This window comes from Myodes glareolus, chromosome 3, assembly GCF_982192425.1.
Source record: "Myodes glareolus chromosome 3, mMyoGla1.1, whole genome shotgun sequence".
Classification (NCBI taxonomy): domain Eukaryota; kingdom Metazoa; phylum Chordata; class Mammalia; order Rodentia; family Cricetidae; genus Myodes; species Myodes glareolus.
The window spans coordinates 71,671,454-71,688,061 of NC_142028.1; the positions used below are offsets into that span (position 1 = coordinate 71,671,454).

At 51.6% G+C, this 16,608-nt stretch overlaps 1 protein-coding gene across 2 annotated transcripts; it reads left to right on the plus strand.

Annotated features, from left to right (window-relative positions):
- The first annotated feature begins 1,606 nt into the window (after positions 1 to 1,606).
- On the plus strand, positions 1,607 to 15,589 carry Mfsd2a (MFSD2 lysolipid transporter A, lysophospholipid). 2 transcript variants are annotated; one of them, XM_048434519.3, is made up of 14 exons: positions 1,607 to 1,855; positions 3,219 to 3,350; positions 6,013 to 6,137; positions 10,879 to 11,017; positions 11,124 to 11,202; positions 11,683 to 11,840; positions 12,283 to 12,373; positions 12,495 to 12,616; positions 12,792 to 12,875; positions 13,245 to 13,328; positions 13,425 to 13,537; positions 13,706 to 13,849; positions 13,942 to 14,118; positions 15,130 to 15,589. In XM_048434519.3, exons 1-14 carry the CDS (start codon positions 1,763 to 1,765, stop codon positions 15,191 to 15,193), a joined length of 1,605 nt encoding a protein of 534 aa, XP_048290476.2. In that variant the 5' UTR covers positions 1,607 to 1,762; the 3' UTR covers positions 15,194 to 15,589. The 2 variants fall into 2 exon arrangements, with proteins under 2 accessions (XP_048290476.2, XP_048290477.2); XM_048434520.3 differs by having other exon boundaries at positions 3,222 to 3,350.
- The last annotated feature ends 1,019 nt before the right edge of the window (positions 15,590 to 16,608 follow it).

Here is a 16,608-nt window from a genome sequence, read left to right on the forward strand (position 1 = left end):
TATAGGACAGGGTAGTGACACATAGCTCACAGTGGGGACATGGGCTGGACTGTGGTGGCACATGCCTTTACTCCCAGCACTTGGGAGGCAGTGGCAGGTAGATCTCTGTGAGTTCGAGGCCAGCCTGGTCTACAAGAGCTAGTTCCAGGATAGGCACCAAAGCTGCAGAGAAACTCTGTCTCAAAAAACAAACAAACAAACAAACAAACGACACACACACACACAAACAAAAAACAGTGGGGACATAGAACCCTGTCCATGCTTTCTGATGGGACAGGGTAGTGGCACACAGCTCACAGCAGGGACACAAAACCCCATCCGCGCCTTCTTATGGGACAGGTTAGTGACACACAGCTCGCAGTGGGGACACAAAGCCCCATCCACGCCTTCTGAGGGTCTTCACTGTTTCACTGTTTGTTTCTGTACAGTGATGTGCCCAGATGGGATTGGTCAGGACACACCAGGGAGTGTGCTGTGGTCATCGAGGGGGAGTCAGATCTCAATATCTCTTCCCTGCAATTTGAATTAAAAGAAAAAAAAAAGGAGCCCAGCATGGAGAAACACAGGTCCTGTGTAAGCGGCCTCTGAGAATCTCAGCAGTAACTTCACTGATGAGGGAGAGCTGGACTTCACCCAGGCTGCTGGGGATCTGGGAAGCCTGGGGTGACGTTAGCAGAGGTGGAAGAAAAGGCTGTTCTTTGCTGGCAGCTATGCCTGGCCTGTTTAGATGAAGGTCCTCCTTTCTTTCAAGGACCACATTCCTCTGTATTCTCTTTCTCAGAGCTTTCCTTTTTTTTTTTTTTTTTTTTTTTTTTTTGACACAGAGGGCTGTTGGAGTCTTGTATCTCCCAGGGCTTCCTGTCTGGGAGCACATACACCAGTTCAGCCTTCTGTAATTTATACTGAGGAGCAGAACAGGAGAGTCCGGACAAAACCTTCCTGGCCTGTACACTCTGTCATAACAGCTGCTGTTCTTCTCTGTGTCCCCCTTTCCTCGGCTGTAAAAGGGGGATAATAATAGTACCACCCTCAGATGGAGTTCAGGAGCACCCAATAAAATCGTGTCAAGACTCTTAGGAGCTAGCCATAAAAGGCTGCTGTGGCCCTGACTTCTTCGTAGAACTTGATAGCTTCCCTACTGGAAAGGGCAGTCACTGAGCTGGCAAATTTTCCTGTCCCATTGAAAAAGGTTCCCTAAATATCACAGGCAAAGAGAAGGAATGACCGATCTTGAGACATAGAGAGGGACATTGATAGTGAAAGTTACAGCCTATGACTTCAGGTTTGGGGGAAGGGAGAAGCCACCTGACTCCAGCTTGTTAAAGGGGGCATCGGGGTTCAAAAGTCATGGGCTAGCAGGCTCGACTCGGGGAGAACTCACTCTGGGGGCCTCGGGCAGGTCACTTTCAGCCTTGGGGTTCAGTTTCCTCGGGCGAGTCAGGTGGGGTGTCTCAGCCTTGCTTAGATGGTTAGGAGCACGCGTTGCGGATGCTGGCTTTGAGAACGTGGCTGAGCAGCTAGGCTCCGTCAGACGAGTAGGGCAGGCTCGTGCGCGGATTGGCTGGAGGCTCAGGACCAAACCTTTAAGAGGCGCGGAGGGGGCATGCCAGTTTTCCTTGCCGGCGTTCCCGGTTTGTTCAGTGCTGGTGAGCGTACTGGTAGCTGCGGCTGCGTCTACAACGGGGAGTCCCAGGCGAGTGCGGGCCGGCAGAACACAGGAGCATCCCGGCGTCCCGGTTCCAGACGGCGTGGCCCGCGGGTCATGGCCAAAGGAGAGGGCGCCGAGAGCGGTTCCGCGGCGGGACTGCTCCCCACCGGCATCCTCCAAGCCAGTGAACGGCCGGTCCAGGTGAAGGTGAGGTCCCGAGAGGAGGGTAAAGGGTGGTGGGCAGACGGAGAGGTGGGCACAAGGAGCATCTGAGGTTAGGCTTGGTCTTTGGGACACTGAGAGGAGAGGGTGAACCAGGGTACAGTGAGACTTGGAAAAAGAAGAAAGTCCAAGGGGTTCAAGGAAATCCCCAAAATTTGAGAGTCCCCTTCGTTCTCGATCTCTTCACCCACCCCCGCCGCCCCCTCTACTCTCACGTTTTAACTCTGAGAAGGGCCACTCAAGTTCATTCATAAGAACAAGGGCTCTGCTCTTAAAGGAGCCGCATACCGAAAGCGTTTGTGTGCCTCTAAGCGTTCAACACGCACAGCGTTCAGGGGTCCTAGCTCTGTGGATCTATTTAACCACCCCGGTGGAAACCATGCGGCCCCAGGAAAGGGATCGCTGACAATAGATCTCCTTGGGAGGTGCTTAACTTTTCCTTTTAATTTTATTAACTGATCTTGGAAGGAGCCAGTGAGCAATTATGCTGTTACCACATATGAGTAATCTCTACTTTCCCCAGGCAACCTCAGCCTCCCCTAGTGTTCTGCCTGGAGAAGGCAGAGCCCTGCACCTGGAGCCCTTTTCACCCCTCTCCAAGGTCCCCTAGGAGCTGGAATGGGTTTGTGTCAGGGAGCCGGAGGTAGGACTGCTCAAGGGTTTGCCTGGAGCTAAAGACTGTCTGCAGGGACCCGGGAACTTTGGGACAGATGGAAGGAACAGCTGTGGCTGCAGTGGCCCGGTTGGGGCCTCCCCGCAGCCTTGGTGTCCTCACCCAGTAGGCAGGTGGATTCTTGCGGGGCGTCGGGGAGGGAGCCTGGGCTGGGCTCAGGCTGCTTTTGGCAGCAAGAGGATTTTCAGGTTGTGGCAGCTAGTGCGGGGTGGGAACCGGTCCACTGCTTCAACATGCTCTCTCTGAGTAACTTGGAAGGGAGCAACGACTGAGGGACCAGGAGATTTTCGTATTTGTTTGTTTGTTTGAGACAGGTTTTCTATATGTAGTCCTGACTGTCTAGGAACTCGCTCCTTAGACAGGCTGCCCTTAAACTCAGAGACCTACCTGTCTGGCTCTGCCTCCGGAGTATTGGGATTCAATGTGTGTGACAACACACCTGGCCGGGAAGAAGATCCTTAAAGATGGAGGGTGATAGTTTTTCTCAGGGTCTAGGTGGGAGGGGGAGAGTCTGTATTTAAGTGTAACTTCCTCTGGGGTAGGGGAAGTGGGATTTCCCAAGGTGGAGCCGCTGCTCCTGGCCCAGTTGACTGGAGAAAGGGCTGTGCTTCTGGCACCTTCTAGGTTGGAGGCCAGAATCCTGAGCATATTTTCAGTCTTTCCTTCTCTCCCCAGAAGGAACCAAAGAAGAAGCAGCAATTGTCCATTTGCAACAAGCTCTGTTATGCAGTTGGAGGGGCCCCATACCAGCTGACAGGCTGCGCCCTGGGGTTTTTCCTGCAGATCTACCTGCTGGATGTGGCTAAGGTGAGTATCCTGAGCGCCTAGGCACCTCCAATCTGCAGAGGTGGGAAGTGGTAGGCTCCTCTTGGTAGGGTCACCCACTTTTCTCCGTTGGTAAAACAGGACCAGATCGTGTTCCTTGGCTGCCACTCAGGGCCACAGTGGATGAGAAAGAAGGCTTTAGGAAGTGTCCAGGAAGGGGAGTCTCTCTGCCCCGGGAGCCACAGCTGGCAACTTGTCCTGGCCTGGCAGGAGCAAGAGAGCCTGGAGGACTAAGCAGCGGCTGTGAGGGAGAATGGGACCCGTTGGTGACGCTGTTCTTAGAAGAGACTGGCACACCATGTCCCTGGCTGGAAGACAGTCAGCTGGCTTGGCTTGGGGTTTTAGTGGACGTTGCCAGGCTCTGGAAAGAACTGTATCCCACCTTCACCTGAGAAGTGGCAGCGGAGTGGTGGGTAGGGAAACCTGAAGGTGTGGGCATATGTAATGTGCCCCAGTACTTCAGGTCTCATCTGAAGAAGCAGGGCTACTGTGTGTATTTGAGAAGCCTTGGCCAGCAGCCTGGCATCCAAAGAATTCACCCTGTCTGGATGAGAGAGTGGGAGACTGAGTAACCATGGCTCCAGGGTGCCCTCACTGGCTCTTTTCTGTGTAGCATCCCTGGGCAAGCGAGGCACATTGGTGCATATTCGTTTCCGTTTGCAGGTGTGGGACACTGAGCCCCAGAAAGGACAGAAGACCCATTCAGTAGCTGGATTTCAAATAGTTCCCATGGTTGGGCTCTTCGGGGTTATAAATAAGAGGAACCTGCAGTTGAGCATAAAGTGGGGTTAGAGTAAGTGGGGTGAGTGTAGGGTGGGGGGACAGTTCGGGAAGGCTGCCAGCTTTCCAGAGCAGGGCTATAACAACTGGACATGGTGGTACATGCCTGTTACCCCAGCAGTTAGGAGGCCAAGACAGGAGGATCGGGATTTCAGAACCAGCGCAGGACCCTGTCTCAAAAACAAAGAAAAAGTCAGTCAATCAATCAAGGTTTTATGGATGAGGTTGAAACTGGAAATTCTATATTTAGAACCTAGAGTGTTTGGAGGTGACCAGTCACTTTTAAAAAGCATCTGTAGGGTAGGCATAGTGATGCACATCAGCAATCCCAGCACTGGAAAGGGACAGCCAAGACGAGGATCCTTACAAGTGAGAGCCCAGCCAGGTCTACTTACCAGGTTCTAGACTAGTCAGGACTATAAAGAAGACTGTCCCTCTTACACATACACACACACACACACACACACACACACCACACACGCACGCACACAACATACACACGCATGCACGCGCGCACACGGTGTCACGGTGGGGAACGTCACTGGAGAGACTGCTCAGTGGTTAAGGGCTTACTGCTTTTTTCAGAGGACCATGCCAGGCCACTCACAGCCACAACTACCTATAACTCCAGCTCTAGGGGATTCAACGCCTCTGGCCTCCTGTATTCCTTCAAAAGCACCCCCTTATACACACACACAATCACATAATTTGAAATAATAAAATGAATTCTAAAGAAGAAGATGGGAGAAAGCACCTATTGATTCCTTTTACCATACCCAGTATAAAACCTGACCTCATAAAACATACTGCAACCCGTAACTCTTATACAGATGAGGCTCACTGTGATTGACCAGTTAGCCTGTCATACTAGCTCTGTCATCGGGTGGTCAGGGGCTCAGAACTATGAGAAGGAAGGAGGGAAATGATTCTGTGTTCATTCTGTTAGGTGAGTTGTTTTTTTTTTTAATGTGCATGGGTATTTTGGCTGGATGAATGTCTGTGTACCACTTCTGGGTACCACGTGTGTTCAGTGCCCATGAGGCCAGAAGAAGGTGCCAGATGATCCCCTTAGAACTGGAGTTATGGACAGTCATTAGCTGTCTTGCAGGTGCTGGAAACTGAACCGTGGTCCCCTGGAAGAGCAGTCCATGCTCTTAACCACTGAGCCATCTCTGAAGCCCTGACAAGATGTTTTTAAGTGCATCAGAAGGAAGGAAAGATCCAGAAATGCTTCAAACAGTCCTACTTTGATAATACAGTTACCAGAGAAATGCTGTTGTCAATGTCATCATTTTTACTAGTTATTATTATTACTATTATTTTGCTTTGGGGAGACTGGGTCTCTCTATGTAGATTGTCCTGGAACTCACTCTGTAGACCAGGCTGGCTTTGAACTCACAGAGATCTGCTTGCCTCTGTCCACTGGATTCTGGAATTAAAGCCGTGCGCCACCATGCCCAGCTGCTGTTGTCATTGTTTTTTACAATGTGGGGGAATTGAACCCAACACCTCATCCATTCTAGGCAAGCAATCATGCTACCACTGAGCTAAACTTCCGGATCCGCTACTGTCACTATTAAGAACGTGAGTGAAACTGGATGGTGGTGGCACACGCCTTTGATCCCAGCACTCGGAAGGCAGAGGCAGGTGGATCTCTAAGTTCAAGACTAGCCTGGAGTACAGAGCAAGTTCCAGGACAGCCAGGGCTGCACAGAGAAACCCCATCTCGAACAGAGAAAGAGCTGAGTGGAAAAGTTAAAGAATGCAGGGGGAGCAGGCCTTGAAGGCCTGGCTGCGGCACTGAGGGAAGCCCCACTGAGGGCTGAGGTGAATGACGTCTTCTTCCGCCTCTTCCCTGTGGCAGGTGGACCCACTCCCTGCTTCCATTATCCTTTTCGTGGGCCGAGCCTGGGATGCCTTCACTGATCCTCTGGTGGGCTTCTGCATCAGCAAGTCCTCCTGGACCCGCCTGGGCCGCCTCATGCCCTGGTAAGTAGAGACGCTCCTACCACGTGCTGAAGGCCAGGCTTCGCTGTCTCTGGCCCTAGGTCCTGTCTCTTGTCACACAGGCTGGGACCTGAGGGGAAGGAACGACACAAAAGCTCGAAGGTGTTGAAAGCCCAGGCTGAGGCCTTCGCGGCCCCAGAGGTGGTCACTGGGACACCCAGCCAGTTATTTTGGTTATTTTGGTGGTTATTTCTCCCACTCGGCACCTCTATAGCGGCAGAAGTAGGTCTTCAGAACGGTCGGGAGCTTGCCTGGGTTTGAATGGCCGCTTCACGACCAACAGCTGTGCTGTCACGAGCAAGTTACTTAACCTCTCTGAACCTTAGGTAAAACGGAGGTATAGTGAGGATTTTAATACGGAAAGCACTCAGGAGAGTGTCGGGCAGGCGTTGATATACGAGTTGACATTTCTCTAGGGTGGTTAATGGTAGGACATGGGTAGGGGCCATTCTGAGAATGGAATCGTGGAGCCATCATTTCCAGTGCCTTCAGTGGAGGAGCTGTTTCTTCCCTTGGAGATATTCAGATTCAGCCTGTGGGGCAAGTTGTGGGAGGCAGTTACCATAGATCAGACAGCGGTGGAGACGCACAAGACAGGCCAAGCCGGGGCTCTGGTTCCCTCCAGGACATCCTGCTTCAGGGGGTGGGGGGGTGTACCCCTTTCATCTCCAGCCCATCCAAGCTTAAGTGGGCGCCTTCCTGCCCCAGGGGCGCCCATACCTGGTCTCCGGCCTTCAAAGCTCTTCCAGCAGCTTCTGCACCTCCACAGTTTCCTTTCCCACGAGGCCCCCCACCCACCCCAATCCTGCCAGCCCCTGGCAGAAGCCCAGTTTGGAGTCTTTGATCCAGGCCTCATGGCCAAGGGGCTGGAGGGGAGGGCAGGAGAGCCTCCTTTACCTGGGCAAATTGCTCAGGGAGTCCTGAGCGCCAGCCTGTGAGACTTGGCCCCATGCCGGCCTCCTGGCAGCTGGTGGAGGGCGGGGCCCTGCTCCCACATCGCCTCATGAAGCCCAGCCAATAGGAGGCCGCTGTCTGGTGCGCTGCCGCACAGGGTCACTCGCAGTCAAATCGGGTTCCTAGGCGGGCATTGCTGTTCAGCTGTCTGCCTAAGAGGATGGAGTGTTTGGGGAAGGCTGAGGAGACGATGTGACTGACGGGGTGGAAGGAGGAGGAGGGCCGGCAAGGCCTCCCTGTGAGAGGGAGACCTGAGGACTTTTGCTTGGTCAGTTGTGACAGCTACTCCAGGAAAGTCGCTGGGGACCCCTTAGGCTGCTCTCTGGCTGGCAAGTGCCTGGGTGTGTGTCAGAAACGCATGGGGTGGCTCATAGGCTGAAGGGCCGTTGTATTCTTCCCAGGTTGCATCTGCTCAGGCCCAGAGACAGTAAAGGCAGGATCTGAGCCTGTTGGTTAGTGTTAGCCCTAGCTGGGTCTCCTCCCAGGCGTTAGGGCAGTTCCTACTCCAAAACCCCTCCTGCAAACCACCAACGGACTGACATTCCCTTTCCCAGAACTTCCTAAGGCCACCTGTGAGACCCTGTCAGCTGAGTCACACTGAGAGACTGAGATGGAGTGATTACCAGGCATTGCCCACTTGTGGCCCTGGCCTGTAGTGGTTTCCCGAAGGCCACTTCTCCTGTTGAGTCCTCCTGAAATGATCATGGCAAACACTTAATGCCCCAAGTACTGTTCAACATTTTTTCTGTCAACTTACTTAAGACTTGAGCCTACTTCAACCCACAGAGTTGAAGTCCTCACATTTGCCTGTGAGGTGTCCCCTTTTTCTCCACATTATCTCCTAATTCCATCTTCCTCGCTTCCTGCCCTCCAGCCCACGGGTCCTGCCTAAGGACCTTTGTACTGACTGTTCCCTGCCTGGGCCCACACTTGCCTCAGAGATCTGCAATGCAGACTCCCTGATCACATCCACGCCTTCTCAGTTACTGCCCTCTCAGCCAGCTGTGAACTGCACCCCAAGCCTCCTGCCTGCTTAACCTGCTGTAGCCTGCGTTAGCTTTAGCCTGCAGTAGCCTGCTTTCTTTTCTCCATATCTTTTGCCACCCTTTAATATGTTATCTAACTGTATAAAGACTATGAAAAAAACCTAAAGCTTAGCATTTACCCTATTTATGGATTTATTTGTGGTAGAACTCAACTGCAGGGCCTGGCACATGCCAGGGAAGCGTTCTACAGCCTTGATCTTCGTTTGATTTTGTTCTTTGAAGACTAAGTTTTCTGTAGCCCAGGCTGGCCTCCAAGCCCTGATTCTTCACCCCCTAAATGCTCAGATCACAGTCATGTGCCGTCACCTCCAACTCAACCCTTGTTTAGTTCGCTTTGTTTTTGAGACAGGGTCTCACTATGTAGCCCTAGCTGCCCCCTACACTTGTTATGTAGACCAGGTAGCCTTCAAACTCACAGAAATCCACCTGCTTCTGCCTGCCTCTTGAGAGCAGAGGCAGGGGATTCCCTGAATTTGAGACCAGCCTGGTCTACATGATCACATAGAGAGATCCTGTGTCAGAAAAATGAAAAAGCAAAATGAAACATATATGTGTGTATGTGTATGTGTGAGACTATATACACCAAATACACATACACACACACACACACACACACACACACAATACTATATGAGTGTTTTGTTTGCATGCACACCTGTGCCTGGTACCTGAGGTCCGAAGAGAACACTGGGTCTCTGAAAACTGGAGTCATGAATGGTTGTGAGCTACCATGTGGGTGCTGAAAATTTAATCTAGGTCTTATTTAAAATTTAATCTTAGGAGCAAGAACAAGTGCTCCTAATTGCTGAGCCATCCCTCTAGCCCCTGTGCCCTTGATTTTTTTTTTAAAGAGATCTCACCATGTGTCCCAGGTTGACTTTGAACTCATGATCTTTTTGCTTCTGTCTCTTGAATGTGGGGACTACAGTCCTGTAACACCATGCCCAGCTTTATTTTTCTTTTTCAAGACAGGTTTTCTCTGTGCAGCCCTGGCTATCCTGGAACTCTCTCTGTAGACCAGATTGGCCTCAAACTCATAGAGATCCACCTGCCTCTGCCTTTCCAGTGCTGGGATTAAAGTCGTGAGGCATCACTACTTGGCTCTTTTAAGGTGTCCAAGAAAGTAGCATTAAGAATGTTCACATCCTTGTGTGACCATCACTGCCTTCCGTCCCATTATTTTTTTGTTGTTGCTCTTTTTCTGCATAGCCCTGGATGTCCTGGAGTTCACTTTGTAGACCAGGCTGGTCTCGAACTCACAGAGATCTGCCTGTCTCTGCCTCCTGAGCTCTAGGATTAAAGGTGTGCACCACCACTGCCAAGCGTATCCCAATACTTTTTCTTCTTTCAAACCAAAACTTGGAGTTCATCAAAAAATAATCCCCGTGTTACCCTCCCTCTGTCAAACCCTCCCTTCTTCTTCTTCTTTTTTTTTTTTTTATTCAAGGAGGATATGGGGGGTGGGGATGGTCAGGGGACAGTTTTCAGGAGTCGATTCTTTCTACCATATGAGTTCCGTGAATTGAACTTGGGTCATTAGGCGCAGTAAGTACCCTTAGCAGCTGATGTATCTTGCAGGATGAATATGAAACTATGGATTTGGTAACTCCCCTATAAGTTAAACTGTACAATACTTGTTTTTTTAGAGACAATCCTATTTCATTTGGCCTATGAAGGCCAAGGTTCTGTGTTGTAGCATGTGTCAAGATTTTTGTTTTTAAGGCTGAATATATCGTTTATGTTGTTCACCAGCTAGAGTGAGTTCTGCGGGATCAATGCGCTCTTTTTCTTCATGGACACATCTTCAACAGGCGGAATAGTTCCTAGCACATCTGGAGCTTCATAAATACTTGGGCAAATGTTGAATGTAGACAGTGTACTATTTCTTGTTTTCTTTTGATATATGAGGAAGTGACTCTCAGAGAAGTTAAGTAACTTGCCCAAGACTAAGTTTTTATAGTGACAGACTCAGAAATGGATCCCAGAAGTATATGCAACACAGGACTTTCCTCTTTTTAAAAATATTTAGTGTGTTTGTGTGTGTGTGTGCCTACATGTGCACATGCCATGGTACATGTGGAGGCCAGAGGACAACTTGTATTTCCCTTCCACCATGCATGCTCCAGGGGAAAATATCAGGTTGTTAGGCCTGGCAACAAGCGCTTTTACCCACTGAGCTGGTCTGAGGCCTTTTTCCTTTTAACCTTTGTACTCTCCTTCTTCTGCTGATGCTGTGAAGTTGGTCTAGCCTGAGGTATTAATAACCTCTCATGATGTGGTGAACTCACATGTGGGCCAGACATTTGTCCCCACCCTCGTTATAGTTCCGTGACTGGGTCCAATCCTCCTGCGTGGCCCCTCTCTCCTACCTCACCGGAAGTTGGCCTCTTCCACCCACTCTACCTTCCCCGTGTGGGTACAAATGAAGCATGGAGGGTAGGGGATGGGTGCTCGGCCTGTCCCCTTCACTGGGACTCTCTCATCAGGAAAGAGATGCCTCATGCTCCTTGCTCTCTGACCCCTTCAAGCTCCTTGCTCAAGATTTTGGTTCAGGAACTTGGCCCCACTCAGGTCCTTCAGGCAAGGCCCTCAGTCTCTTCCCCTGAGGCTCTGGGTTGGGAGGGTTCCGAGTAGAAATTTCCTTCTCCGTTGATTGGCACCTGTGGAGCAGATTTGAGCGCTTAGAATTCTCCAGCCTCCACTCAGACCCTCCCCTTCCTCAGGATCATCTTCTCCACTCCCCTGGCCATCATTGCCTACTTCCTCATCTGGTTCGTGCCTGACTTCCCACTAGGGATGGAAAGGTCGTATGGGTTCCTTTGGTACCTGCTTTTCTACTGCCTCTTTGAGACGCTGGTCACGGTGAGTGTGGGTACCTTGGTGAGGGGCAGGAGTCGAGGGTGAGCCCTGGGGCCTCTGCATGTCTCTCCATCCATCTAACTGGCCGAGAGCTTCTCTTCTGCAACAGTGTTTCCACGTTCCCTACTCCGCTCTCACCATGTTCATCAGCACAGATCAGAGTGAGCGAGACTCCGCTACGGCCTACAGTGAGTCCCTTCCCCATCACCTTAGCCCCGTCCACAGCGGGGCCCTGGACCGCTCTACTCCTAGCCCACCACCACAGACACCTTGTACTTTGTGGGCCCGCTCTTTGCTCTACTCATGTGTGTGCCTGGGAAGGTGGGGGAAGCAAACCCCCCTCCTGCCGTCCCTTGTCTCTTTGATGCTGGGGATTGATCCCAGAACCTTGTCTCTACTAAGCAGTCACTTAACCATTGAATTATATCCCTCAACCTATGAAAACATATTAAAAAAAATAACTCAATCCCTTTATTGCTCAAGTGAGACTCAGGGATACAGGGACTGTTCTGAAGGTTACACAGAGAGAGGCCATGAATGTAGGTTGAAATGTCATCACCCTGTCCCCTAGTCCAATTGACCTGGAGCCACCAGTAGCTCCCATATGACCTTCTTTCCTGGGTCCACGGGCCCTGAGGCACATCCAAAAAGACGCTTTTCTTGTGTAGGGATGACTGTGGAGGTGCTGGGTACAGTGATAGGAACGGCGATCCAAGGACAAATTGTGGGCCAAGCCAAAGCACCTTGCCTCCAGGACCAGAACGACTCTGCAGTGGCCTTAGAAGCTGTCAATCGTACACAGAGCACCGGCTCCCTTAAAGAAACGGTGAGGCCCCTGGCTGGGCAGGGCTTTGTTGGGGAGAACAAATGGGGGCACTTTGCAGTTATTCTAAAAGTAGTAATAGTAGCTAGTGTTTACCAATTAGTGGGCATCTGGTAAATGTAAATATTAGTCCGTACATATACCCACTTTATAGACAAGGAACGTGAAGCCTGGGAGGCTGAGTAACTCGTCTGGGGTCCCAGCGAGTTGCAGAGATGGGGGGAAGACTTGGGCTGTGGGCTCACACACTACGTAGTCTGGCCGTGTAACATTTTGTATACTTGGACTTAGCCCAGCCTTGGGAAGCAGCAGCAGGTCCAGGATGACCCCCCCCTGGTCCACAGATGGAGACAGTGAGGCCCCCACAGGAGAAAGGCCTGGCCTGAGATCGTGGAGTGGGGCTGCTGGGCTGAGATCAGACTGACCCTGTCTCTGTATGTCATAGCAAAATGCATACCTGCTGGCAGCAGGCATCATTGCCTCCATCTACGTCATCTGCGCCATCATTCTGGTTCTAGGCGTGCGGGAGCAGAGAGGTGAGAGGCGTCCTGCGGAGGGCTCAGCCCACAGCCCAGGGAGCAGTAGTCCCCTTCTGCCTGGTCTTCAGGCTTTGGGAGGGACCTCTACTCCCTCCTCATTATCCTTTCTGATCCCCAGAGCCCTATGAAGCCCAGCAGGCCGAGTCGATGCCCTTCTTTCAGGGCCTCCGGCTGGTCATGAGTCACGGCCCCTATGTCAAGCTCATCGCGGGCTTTCTTTTCACCTCCCTGGCGTTCATGGTGAGTGAGGCCTGAGATGCTCATCCTGAGGGGAGGTCTAATAGGATGGGGTTGGAGAAGATTTGGATTGGGGTGAGGCTGAGGGGCAGGCAGGAGGGAGTGGGACACATCGAGGACTCTGGAATCTCCAAGTCACCTTCTCTCTTTCATTTCCTTGTCCTGCCCCTTCCCCCAGCTGGTGGAGGGCAACTTTGCCTTATTCTGTACCTATACCTTGGGCTTCCGAAATGAGTTCCAGAACCTCCTCCTGGCCATCATGGTGCGTACAGGGCGTATGGTACTGATGAATGGGTCTTTGGACAGTTAGAGGATACTTTCAGGCTGGTCCCTAGTCATGATGGGATGAGGGAGGTTTCCCTGGATCTCACCTACAATCACTTAGAGATGGTTATAAAATGAGGCTTTGAGTCCGAATGGTTATGGTGCCCAGTACAGCAAAGACAAGGATGCCAGCAACTTAGTGCAGCTTTGCACTCCTATTTATGAAAAGTCGGGAGGATGGCTTGCTCTCAGCTCCCACAGGAAGCTGTCAGACATGCCTGTCAACTTCCTCACTGCTGACCTGGGAGCATCTTTGGGGGCCTCTGCAGCAATAAGCCACCTGCCTCACCTTTTCTGTCACTCACAGCTCTCGGCCACATTCACCATTCCCATCTGGCAGTGGTTCCTAACCCGGTTTGGCAAGAAGACAGCTGTCTATGTTGGGATCTCAGTGAGTGGGGCTCAAGGGGTAGAGTTTGGGTTAGGTGGTGGTGGGGTTACATAGGGAGCCTCCTAGGTAACCCATGTTCCTCATTCTCTGTCCCAGTCAGCAGTTCCTTTTCTCATCCTGGTGGCCCTTATGGAGAGCAATCTCACCGTCACTTACGTGGTGGCCATAGCAGCTGGTGTCAGCGTAGCAGCTGCCTTCTTACTACCCTGGTAGGTATATACGGGCTCACTGAGTTTATGCCCCAGCCAGCATTCTGGGGACTGTGCTCTGCTGGCTTCTCCCCCTGTTCTTCTATGGGTCTGGGATGAGGCGGGTCTGCAAGCTCCCAGAAGGCTAGGTGGGGGTCACTCATGTCTGCCGTCACTCACTCTGCGTAGGTCCATGCTGCCTGACGTCATTGATGACTTCCACCTGAAGCACCCTCACTCCCCTGGCACCGAGCCCATCTTCTTTTCCTTCTATGTCTTCTTCACCAAGTTTGCCTCTGGAGTCTCCCTTGGTGTCTCTACCCTCAGTCTTGAGTGAGTGGCCTGTGAGTCTTGGGCAAGATTGGGGACAGGGTCAAGGTCCAGGCACTCCATCCTCACCACTCCTTGCCCACTGGGTCCCACAGCTTTGCCAAGTACAAGAAGCAGGGCTGCTTCCAGCCGGAACAGGTCAAGTTTACACTGAAGATGCTGGTGACGATGGCGCCCATCATCCTCATCCTCCTGGGCTTGCTGCTCTTCAAGCTGTACCCCATCGATGAGGAGAAGCGGCGACAGAATAAGAAAGCACTACAGGCTCTACGGTGAGCGCTGGGGAGGGTGTGTGTGTGTGTGCACGCGTGTGTGTGCACGCGTGTGCGCGCGAGCCAGTCTAAGTTCTCAACTTATGTCACTGGTGGATGGGTCCAGATAATTCTTAATTACATGCTGGGTACTACACTGACTGCCTTTGTATGTAGTTACTCAACAAGCAACACTTTCTGAATGCCAGCATTGTGTTAGGAAAACCCAAATCAAACCAAACCAAACAGAGAAAGGCCAGGCCTGGTGACACACGCCTTTAATTAACAGAACTCTAGGCGGCAGAGGCAGGTGGATCTTTATGAGTCTGAGGCTAGCCTGGTCTATGTAGCGAGTTCCAGGACAGCCAAGGCTATGTAGAGAGACCCTGTCGCTCAAACCAAACAAAACTTCCTGTCTTGAAGGAGCTTGTGTTTAGAAGTGTACTTCCAGCACCCCATCCCTACCCACCACCTTCTAACAAACCCATTCCTAGGCAGCTGAGTTGGTTTGTTTGTTTGCTTTGAGGCAGGGTTTTGTTTATTTAGCTCAGGCTGGCATCAAACAAGTTGCGTTGCCAAGGCTAACCTGGCCCTGCCTTCTAGGTGCTGATATGACAGCCACTCCCATGGCAAGATTCTTACGATTCCTATCCTGCAGATGAAGGGAATTGAAGCTGAGCCAGAAAATGTGGATAAGGCTTTGAGCCCTGCCCTGTGTTCTAGTTGCAGCCTGTACTCTGGTGCCCTCCTGGCATACAGGCCCTCCGGCGTGGCCAGAAATGATAGGGCAAGGTGGAGTGACTCATGCCACCATGCCAGCCAGCCAGAGCCAGTGGCTCTCTGAGGTCTGCAGTGCCCTTCGCTCGGCAGGAAGAGGCACCAGACGTTTCCAGGCCGGCAGTGGGAGTGAGTAAACTCCCACGGTGTACACAAGACTGACAGCTGACTTGGACTCGGGGGCCAAGTTTCCTAAGGCAGGTGTCAGCAGAGGAGGGTCAAGACGCTTGGCCTAACCTGTCTTTTCTGTTGCAGAGATGAAGCCAGCAGCTCAGGTTGCTCTGACACAGACTCCACAGAGCTGGCCAGCATTCTCTAGGACCTGCCATACATCACCTGAAGCTACCACACAAAGGACCCGGGGCACCAGGCAGCATGAGGCACGGAATCTTTTTGTCCTTACACTGAGCAGCTGTTCTTCCTGTGTCAAGACAGGGACCAAGGACTGGATGGAGGGTGAGCGGTCCGGGACATCTGTGCTCACTGAAGGGCTGGTCGCTCTGCAACCTCCTCACTGCCTGCCCACAGGGCCAAGCCCAAGGGCCGCAACTGTGAATATGTCAAGGACTGACTGGGCCTAGCTCAGAACCCTAATGTAGAAACGTTTTATACAGAGACTAATTAATAACTTAATGACTATGTACATAGTGATGTGTGTATGTATATGTCTGTGAGCTATTAATGTTATTAATTTTCATAAAAACTGGACAACAAAGCTGCCTGCTTCCATCTCTTTTTTTAAAAAAAATGGTTTATTTAACTTTATTTTATGTGCATTGGTGTGAAGGTGTCAGATCCCCTGCAACTAAATCTTCAGACAATTGTGAGCTGCCACGTGGGTGCTGGGAATTGAACCCGGGTCCTCTGGAAGAGCAGTCAGTGCTCTTAATCACTGAGCCATCTCTCCAGCCCCTCCATCTCTGTTCTTAACCATCCATGGAGTAGGCCTGGCGGTGGTGGCACACGCCTTTAATCCCAGCACTCGGGAGGAAGAGGCAGGCGGATCTTTGTGAGTTCGAGGCCAGCCTGGTCTACAAGAGCTAGTTCCAGGACAGGCTCTAAAGCTACAGAGAAATCCTGTCTCGAAAAAAAAAGAAAAATCTTAACCATCCATGGAGTCCTTTGTTGTGACCCAGATAGTCCATGGGCTCACAAAGCCACGGGTGCCAGGGGAATGGGACAGTGTGCCTGAGGGCATGGTAGCAGCCTTGACTGACATTTACTCTGTCCCAGGTGCCTTATGCTGGCTTGGCACACAGTTCGTTGTGATCTTGTTGGACCTGTGGAGCCCTTGTGTCATGGCAGGACTTGTCCCTGTCTTAAAAGATGAAACCCAAGCTCTAGCATTAAAAGGGATGTGACTAAAGCCACACGGCAAAGAATGGCGTTAGTGGTGCTCCGTGTCATCTCTGTGAGCCTCTTAGCACTTTAGCCACTGCTCCCCGTGTCCCCATGTGTGAAAAATCACACATGTGTCCGTCACCACGTGTATACCCGAGCTTGTGGGGCTAGGTGTATTAGTTGTGGGTCAGTAGTGTCCCTGGAGACTTCCCATAACTGTTGTCAGTCATGCTGGAGGTGGAGACTATTTGTGTCCAGGTGTGGGTGTCGGGTAGTGGCGAGTCTGGTGGGGGAAAGCCTGGTTAAAGTCCCATTCCTGCAGTGTAGCCAATTCAAGTTACTCTTGCTTGTACCATCTTGAAAGTTCCTGAGAAGTGAATAGTTGGCTCTTCC

Coding starts and splice junctions, on each gene's coding strand:
- Mfsd2a (XM_048434519.3), top strand. CDS start 1,763: ATGGCCAAAGGAGAGGGCGCCGAGAGCGGTTCCGCGGCGGGACTGCTC. Junction 11,018..11,123: donor TCTTTGAGACGCTGGTCACG/GTGAGTGTGGGT, acceptor CTTCTGCAACAG/TGTTTCCACGTTCCCTACTC. Junction 12,374..12,494: donor AGGCGTGCGGGAGCAGAGAG/GTGAGAGGCGTC, acceptor TCTGATCCCCAG/AGCCCTATGAAGCCCAGCAG.